At 44.0% G+C, this 9333-nt stretch overlaps 1 protein-coding gene across 1 annotated transcript; it reads left to right on the plus strand.

The window, feature by feature from the left end:
* Positions 1-3219: 3219 nt before the first annotated feature.
* On the plus strand, positions 3220-7752 carry LOC148036410 (glucan endo-1,3-beta-glucosidase 14-like). Its single transcript, XM_087678394.1, has 3 exons — positions 3220-3902; positions 5042-5424; positions 6845-7752. Exons 1-3 carry the CDS (start codon positions 3824-3826, stop codon positions 7604-7606), a joined length of 1224 nt encoding a protein of 407 aa, XP_087534520.1. The 5' UTR covers positions 3220-3823; the 3' UTR covers positions 7607-7752.
* Positions 7753-9333: the final 1581 nt, after the last annotated feature.

Genomic DNA, 9333 nt, shown 5'->3' on the forward strand with positions numbered 1-9333 from the left:
GCATCTTTGAGTAGGAGCAAAGGGCCACCATGACCCTTGCAACATAATGTCATGAAGCATTCATAATGAGCAAAAGATTCTTCATCAATGTCATCCTATTGGCAAGCTTCCTTCTCTCCAAGAGCTTGCTACAAAATAACTTCTTCTTAGTCCACAAGCCCCGTACAACCCAACCAAGAGATGAGAGAGATCTTGACTAGGTTATTCATGGAAAAGATCATTAGACTCTTCAAAACCCTCATCACCTTCCAATCCTGCAAAAATAGCACTTCCCGACAAGGGCAAATGTGCAAATTTCTTGAGAGATATTTCCTCAATTGTGATATTCTCCATACTAGTGTCTTTCTTGTTAGGCATGACATTTTCCTTACCTGACTTATGTTCCTACACATGGGCTTGGATGTTGTGATTTTCTTCATTGGCTTTCTTACCTTTCCCAACAATATTCTTGTTAGAGTTTTTTCATCTATCTTTCTTCTAATTTTTATCACCACTTTGAGGCTTTTTCATGTCTTCATGTTGTTTTGTTGTCCTAGTGTTGAGACACTTCTCCTCTTTTGATGGTGCATGTTCCACCTTCTTCTTCTCTCCTATAGGAATTACAGGGGTTTAGTCTAACAATCCCACAAGAGGCAAGCATGCTTCTTAGCCCTGCTGAGGTCTTGTGATGCTAAAGGGATATAAATAAGTTCACCTAGAGATTTAGGTAGCACATCCAACTTGCTATCCATCCAAATTGGCCAATCATGGGATAGCATGTCCTTAGGGAAAAATAAGGATTTCAAGGTAACATATATACATAGTCACCTTGAAAGCCCATAGAGGAATCCAAAATCTAGTCCTTCTCTTATTTAGAGCTAATAAAGGCAAAAAAGAATCCCTTTCCAAAAATCAGAATTGTTGGATGGTGGATATATCATAGTATGCCAAAAGGAACCATCTTCCAAACTCATCTTTAGTCTATATTCTACCCATGAAATAGAAAAACATACAGACAAAAGAAAAATCATCATAGCCATGCTTAATGTGTTGTAGGAAAAAGGCCATGGGTGCTTTGTAAACTCATTTGGGATCTCGAACGAGTCCCTTTTTCTCATCTAAGAAAGCCTTGAGTTTGACACAAAACTCATTCTCTACCACCTCCATGTTGAGATCATATTTGCATATAATACCCAAACAATTCATCTCCATTGCATCGCCATCTTTTGTTCCCTTGCTTGCTTGCTCATGTTGTAGCATCCCTCCATCTCCATGTCTCTTCCTAGAGATGGTAGCTGGTATGGGAGGAGGAGTCCATGTGTCCCTCATTAGCCATGTGGAGTTAATGCTCTTAATAGTTATTAATACAATACATGGCCTTTATGGCCATTATTTTGCCTAGCTAGAGTTAAGACCACCAACTCGAAACACATTTTCATACTACTTTTTATTAATGCTTCATGATGCTATCCTATTTTATTTCAAATAAAATATTTGCAAAGTTACATGTGCTATTTTATACTATTGATGCATTTGACAAGTCCATTGCTAATGTAGAAAAAGCACATTATATTGCGTGGCTTAACTATAGGTTCAATAGAGAGAAGGGAAAAATAGAGACAAGGCTTCTCCTAGTGTTGACTATTTAAAGCAAAAATGGTGACTTGGAAAGTAGGTAAGTGTCTTGCTACCTAGCATTATTGCCCCTACATATATAAAATATTTATGGCTCATTAAGGGAAACAAGGGTTCATAATCTATGATACTAGTGAAAGCCAAACAAATAGGGCTTATTGGATAGCTATTGTGGATGTGGCCTCAAAGCACTTTAGGAGACCAAGGTTCATATCCATTGAACTACTTAGAGAATGCTTGTCTTTTTCGAAGAACCCTGTGTGAAAGGTGTTCTTAGTTCAACACACTTTTGGTTTTCAACTTCATTTTGTATAATCTAACCACCATGTAGGTTAGTGTCTTGTTAGAGAGCTTTGCCTTCATTTGAGCCATTATCTCATCCATACATGGTATAACATGCCAACTAAGAGGGGCTTTTCATAGGGAGGACTAAAATGGGAAAATTCAAGTGTTATAAGGGTCTTGTCACTTCCAACTCTTACTAAACTTTATGAAAGTCTTAAAAGTAAGTGAACATGGTATAGCATGTTCTTGGGCCTCCTTAACTTGTTAAAAATGTGGTGATTCTATGCACTCGTGATTGTTGTTGTTTCAAGCAACACTTTCCCATGGTCCCTTTTTGAAATGCACACAAGGCAATTAGAATGAAGGTCTAAAAAGATGGGGATGGTTTTGTGAGTTTCGTATGCAAAAGTCATGAGATAGTTGGTGATCGTTTCAACAATTAACAGACTGTAGCGAGTAAAACCGAGGCAAATTGATGTCTCAAGGTTGCAATAAGTAGATGTGAGCTTTAATATCCCTTTGTTTGAGTAAGTGGGAAAACGAATGCAAAAATCATAATGTGCGTCATGCCTACTTTTGAAGAGGGGTTGAGGGGAAGGGGAGACTCTCAACTCATATTGGAAAAACCCTCCCAGTCCATGGTTTGTCTAGCATGATATGAGGCTATGGCCGTTTAGGGTCGTTTGACCTTATTTACCAATCGTTTCGTTACCATGATGTGCGGCGACGGCAATACGGTGTAGGATCGTTTGGCCTCGTTTACCAAGTTATAAGATACTTCCAAGACGTCTCTAGGATCTACATGTGCGGTTCATGCCCAAGGGAGAGCCCAGAGGGGCAACTCGTACGTGTGTTGGCGGTTCAGGGGGGTGTGTCTTGTGACACTGTGGCGGTTGGGTAGGTGCCACCGCGTTGACGGGCACAGGCCAAAGCCAGGGCGGCGCCGTCCCGGATCACTGCTTCGACAGCTACTACTTAGTAGATTCAACAAAATAGAATTAAAATAAATCATTCTCCGCCCAGAAAATCGAAAAAACCAGAACAATTGAAAAATCGAAAAAACCAGAACAATGCCGTAGGCCGTAGTCGCTGTGGGTGCTTCACATCAAAATAATTGATGTACCCGTTCTTAGCGTAACTAGAATAAGCATGACCGCATATACATATGTCCTGGACATATTTACAAAAAACCAAATAACCATATTTATGGAAAATAAATAAATACGTCGACTTTTTAAAAAAAAATATATGCGTCTTTGTGACTACTAAAACTAGCCTGTGGCTCCTTTTCTCGCTCAATGATTCTGACGGAGGGTCTCTTTCGAGTCTCATCACTCTTCCCTTTACTCTCGTAAGAGAATCAACCCAAAATCACACACCTTTCCTTGAACATTCCTTCTGCCTTTTGTGCCTGCGATAATTTATGACTCCCGCCAGCCTTGAACTTCCCGGGAATTGTTGAGAGAGAGAGAGCGCGAGGAGCGCTGAGCTTGTGTGTCAGCTTAAGAAAGGAAGAGCCACCATTTACTGGAGGGGTTGCCAGAGCCCAAGAGATTTTCACAGCAGTTGCTTCTTCTTGTGCTCGAAACCCCTTTCTATATGCTTCAGAATAAGCCATCCTGAGCTTCGACCCACTACTGCCATAGCTGAGCTCTCCCTCACAGTCGAGGTTGAAGGAAAGTTGAGCTGAAGCGATTCAAGTCACAGTGATCATCTGAAAAAGGCAGACATTGTCGTCACAACAAGCTGCAGAGATGGAAGTGTTTGTACACGGTTTCATGATGAGAGAGAACTGTGGTGTATTCGTACAGAGAAGGGAGCTGGGCCTCAACTGACGGTTGGCGCAGCTAATCTACCTTTGCGTGCAATAGAGTGAAAGTTCTCTTCCACTGACCAGGAGTGCTAATAATCCTTTAAGACGGAGATGATGAGGATGTGGAAGCACGATGAGTTCTCAGATAGCGTGGTGAGAGCACTCCTCGTTGTAATGAGTGCAATGGCAGGTGCGGTTTCATTTATATGTTTTAGTGAGAAAGCTTTGCATTTCCTGTCAAGAAGCTTGCATTCACTAACATAGAAGCTATTGATTAACACTTTTGTTCAGCTTCTGTTTTTCGTACACCTTTGGTATCACCATGTGATAATGGCTATCCCTGTCATGAGCTCTTGCAAGCGAGCTATCCTTTACCTTGGCTTGTTATTGCGGAGGAGAATGGGATTTGATGTAGGCAAGGACCTGTGTCTTAATCCCAAGGAGCCACTCATGGCTAGCTTATTCAACAATGGGTGCCCTTTTGCGAGGGAGCCACCCCATTTCTAGCTTGCTACAGATGGCAGTGGCCTGCAATCCTCCCCTCTCCCCTCAATTCAATAGCCTGCTAGGTATGGAGTGGCTCCCTTGTACGAGGAGCTCATGATATCGGTAACCCATTGCTTGCCAACCCCATCCCCCATTGCAATAAGCTAGGCATGGGTGCCCGTTCTTTGATGATGGTGTATTTCTCACCCCTTTAGCTTGTGATCAGGCCAGGTATGTGATAGTTCTCTTGCAGTAGCTCAAAACCATGAGCTCTTGGAATGGAGCTACCCCATCCTGAAGCTCATTGTAGGGTTAAGCCTATTGTAGGACTGTATTGTAGGAGCTCATTATGTCGTCGGAAATGGGAATTGATAGATGTGCCTGAAAATTCTTTTGCTCGAATAGAGCTGCAAAATCTCCCTATAATGTGGAGAAATGTCTGAAACTCGATCTGTTGAGTCGCAAGCATTCTGGAACAATGAATACCCAATTGTTAAGGCCACTGGAGGATTGTCTATTGTAGGACTGTATTGTGGGAGCTCATTATGTCTTTCGGAAATGGGGATTGGTAGATTATATGTCTGAAATTCTTATGGTAGAATAGAGCTGCAAAGTCTTCCTATGATGTGGAGAACTGTCTGAAACTTGATCATTTGAGTTGCACTCATTTCTGGAGCAGTGAATGTGATATGCGATCAGAATAATCAGTGTGTTAAGCCAATGTACGCATGAGTAAATGCAAGGTGTGGTGACACTGATGTTAGCTTCTGCGGAGCCACTGGGTGTGCAATCTCTGAATCTGCCTCGTAATGTATGTGCGTGTCTGTGTGTCTGTGTGTGCAGGAGGCATAATGCTGGCATCTTGTGCGGCAGGCGAGTCAGCTGCATCGCCGACGACGACGTCAAGCAGCTTCGGGGTGAACTACGGCAAGATCGCGAACAATCTGCCGCCGCCGGCGGAGGTAGTGGGGATGATCCAGTCGCTGCGGGTGACGAAGTCGAAGCTGTACGACGTGGACCCGGTGGTGCTGCGGACGTTCGGCAACACGGGCATCTCCTTCATTGTGGGTATCGCCAACGAGGAGCTGGCGTATCTGGGCAACCCCGCCGTCGCCCAGGCCTGGGTCCAGGCCAACATCGCTGCCTACCTCCCCGCCACCAACATCATTGGCATTGTCGTTGGCAACGAGATCTTCAGTGGCACCGACACCACCATGATGGCACAGGTCCTCACCCCACCTTTACTCTCACTAGCCAGTAGCCATCTTTCATGTGTATACGTTCTCTAATCTTGGATGTTTCTCTCTGTGCTTTCATTTCCCATCATGCCTTCTATTCATCCATCCTTTAACTTGAGCAAGTATCTTTAGAGACTCGTATTAGCATTTTCATGAATCCAAAGGTGCCACTCATGCTTATTTCGCCTGTTCTGTCCATCCCATCATCAATCCACATGTGGCAACCATTGAGTCCTCTTGTAAATTGGTGTCTATTTTGCATTTTCCTCCCATCCTTTCAAACGTGTTTCATGTTAAGAGAAGCACCTCTTAAATCTCTTTTGGTCTTTGGACTCTCAACATCACAACAATTTTCCACTTCCCCATTAAGGAACCTTCAGTGCTCCCATCCATTGTCCACACAAACACCGCTAACCCTATTCATTCCTCACTTGTGCATCTCACTTTTTGCTCCAAAAACAAACCCCCACACACTGCCCACTATCCATACCAATGCATTGGGTTGCTTATCCAAGTCAGGAGGAGGATAGGCTTTCAAATGGGCTTTCAAATGCGCAAAGCTGAAGCGTATGTGACCAAGTTAGTGGCCATGTCCCACAAGTGAGCATAAATCTATTCTTTAAACTCAAATCATGACCACAACTATGGCGTGGGCTCAGCCACTCTTTTTCACCCTTCTCTCTAGTCCCACCATATGTACTCTCTCTCGGTATGTTTTCTCCTCAGACAATCCATTCCCTTTTGATGTTTGCATTCTTTAGAATCACATCGATTCATGAGAGGGTCTAATTTGCAAATCAGTTGGGTTTCCAATTTGGAGGACACAAAAGAAATGGGCAAAGGGATAGAAAGATAAAGGGTTTTTCGTACAAAAACAAGGGTAAGCACATGAATCTTGAGGGCAAGCATAGGAATCAGGATTGTTCTACCTAAACAAGGGTGACCCGTGACGATTGAGGAATTTTTTAACAAAACCGAGGGTCATGAAAAGCTTGGAGATTCACAACCGATCTATGCAAAGTTGTGTGTGCAATGCTTGAATCTCGAGCTTTTCTACGTAAGGTTTGTGTGTGCAATCGCTTTAGTTATAAATGTCTAATGCGACGCATGGCATGAATTGGAGGGGGGATAATTTTCTTGGTGGGGGTGCCATCACGTTATTACTCGTGGGCGGTGGATGCAGCGATGACAGACAAGTAGACTAACTGATAAGTAGGATTAAATTCAGTGAAAAGACACCAGTAGAGCCACTGATAAGTAGGACTAGATTCAGTGATATGAAGATACACAAGTAGAGTAACTGATATAAGTAGGGATTAGATTGAGTGCTATGAAGTCGACGATACACGATGGTTAAGCGTGCTACAATTTCTAACCGTGTGAAGATGCTGTGGGGTGGTGCCTGCAGGTTCTACCGGCGATGAACAACGTGTACGCAGCGCTGGAGTCGATGGGGCTGCAAGACAACATAGCGGTGTCGACGGCGCATTCGTTCTCGACGCTGTCATCGTCGTACCCGCCGTCGGCGGGGGCGTTCAACCCGGCGATAGCCAACCTGTACATGAAGCCGGTGCTGGACTTCCTAGCGAGGACGGGGGCGCCGTTCCTGATAAACGTGTACCCGTTCTTCGCCTACAAGGACAACCCGACGACGATATCGCTGTCGTACGTGCTATTTCAGGAAAATCCGGGTGTGCGGGACGACAACACGGGCCTGGTGTACTACAACATGTTCGACGCGCAGATGGACGCGGTGTATTCCGCCATAGCCGGCCTGGGCCACACCAACCTCACCCTGCTCGTGTCGGAGACCGGGTGGCCGTCGGCCGGCGACCCCGACGAGCCCGGGGCCTCCATTGCGAACGCCCAGACCTACCATGCCAACCTCGTCCACCACGTAACCTCCCAGCGTGGGACCCCCCTGCGCCCGAACACCTCCCTTGATGTCTATCTCTTCGCCCTCTTCAACGAGGACATGAAGCCCGGTCCCACGTCCGAGCGCAACTACGGCCTCTTCCGCCCGGACGGCTCTCGGGTCTACAACTTCCAGTTCTACCAATCCTCCTCCTCATTGGCTGCTCCTCTCCTCACAGGCCGCCTCCTCCACCTCCACCTCCACCTCCTCCTCCTCCTCCTCCTCCTCCTCACCACCCCCCATTCTTTCAGCTGATTCTAGCAGGGACCAACAAACACTGTTGTGCCACTGCCATTTGTTCCTATCCACGTTTTGTAACTACTCCCACATTGAGACTTATTTAGCTTTAGGCCAAAACAAACTATATGGGTGGGTGGGTTGCTTAGCTTACACAAGAACTATCTGGGTGGGTTCCTTTTCCTTTTCTTTATATGGGTGGGTTCCTTTTCCTTTTCCTTCTTTTTCCTTCTTTTTGTCTTTGGGGGCTTGGGGTGCCGGCGTCTCCCTTTTTGCACTGTTTTGCTTTGCCAGGTTTTTCTCTCTCTGGGGAGGAGGGGGAGCTAGTAGCTACCTCAAAATCAAACCCTCATTAGCCTCTCAATATGCATCACATCTTAGTTGTACCTCCCATTCCAAGGGAGGTGCTCTTTAATGATAAACCTAGTAACAAGTGCAAACACATATTAGCCTTGTTATGTCATGTTGTACTTCATTGTAACACTTATACACGATTTGTAAATTTCATAAGCTTTTAATGGAGACTCTTCCATTGTACATACCACATACCGGGTTGTTTGATTATGCAAGCCGCAATATGTAAGGAGCATACTTGTCAATGTGGAAGAGTGAGCATTTGCCAGCAAACTCTTGTTGTGAAATGATGTTTCATCTCTTTATTGACCGGGAAGCATAACCGTAAATAAGGTTGATTCACCACTGTATCAGATCGCTGAAGAAAGGCTTTCGCAACCCATTCATCATTCTCCTCAGCAGAATCATCTTCAGTCAAATAAATGTCATCAAAGAAGAGCAGATCTCTTGCATCGGCTCCTAACTATTGGCATAGAGACCGTGCATTGCCAGGATTGAAGGGCAAGGATTCCCCACCCTCCACGAGTTCTTGGAGAAGTGAGCATTTGACAAAGTTTTGGTAAGAGAAGAAAGACATTGGCAGCCTCCTATTCGATTAGCATGCAATAACATGCTTTGGGAGCAAGTCGAGTGGAGCCTTGTGTGTTAGGTGGAGAGTGTCATGGGGATAAGAAGGAAGTGCTTGCTAGCATTACACACCATTCAAATTCCTACTTTGTAGGAGATTTGGATTCCTAGAGTTAGTATGGTGTTCGAAGGCAAGAGAATGGAAGTGAGCTGGCCAAAAGCCAAGAATATGGCACAATGCCAAGTAGTTAGGTCCTATTAGTCATGAGAACTTGGCAAGAACAAGTCTTATCTTTTTTGTGGTTAAATGGATTTCTCCTTTTGTGAGTAGGTGCTCTCATGCAAGGATAATATTTTCTCAACATGGGTGAACTAATTTAAATCAAAGCAAGACATGCATATTAAACAATAATGTCCAAAAAACTTGCCCTATTGAAAGTATGTCCCAAGTCTGTGACACCAATGTGAACTAACGATATTGTAAGGATCTCCCACATTCATGATGTCAATAGTGACGTTGCATTTTGAATCCCATTTATAGAGAATTTTGACACAAAAGATTACATATTAATAGAGATATTCACATGTCAAATAGGAAAAGAGTATACTTTATTCTTGAAATGTTTGGCGTTAAGTCATTTTTTAAATTAGACCTTTAACTCATGTAATAGTAAGGGTTTACATGCACTTAAGCCCATTTTTTGAGAATTTTCACACATACATATTAATAGAGATATTCACACATTGAATAAGAAAAGAGTATGCTTTATTCTTGAAGAGTTTAGAATCACATTGTTGCACGGAAATTGCGCGGGGGTTTGTGA

Source organism: Lygodium microphyllum, chromosome 5 (assembly GCF_053477565.2).
Source record: "Lygodium microphyllum isolate KBCC chromosome 5, Lygodium_microphyllum_v1.1.10, whole genome shotgun sequence".
NCBI classification, from domain to species: Eukaryota; Viridiplantae; Streptophyta; class Polypodiopsida; order Schizaeales; family Lygodiaceae; genus Lygodium; species Lygodium microphyllum.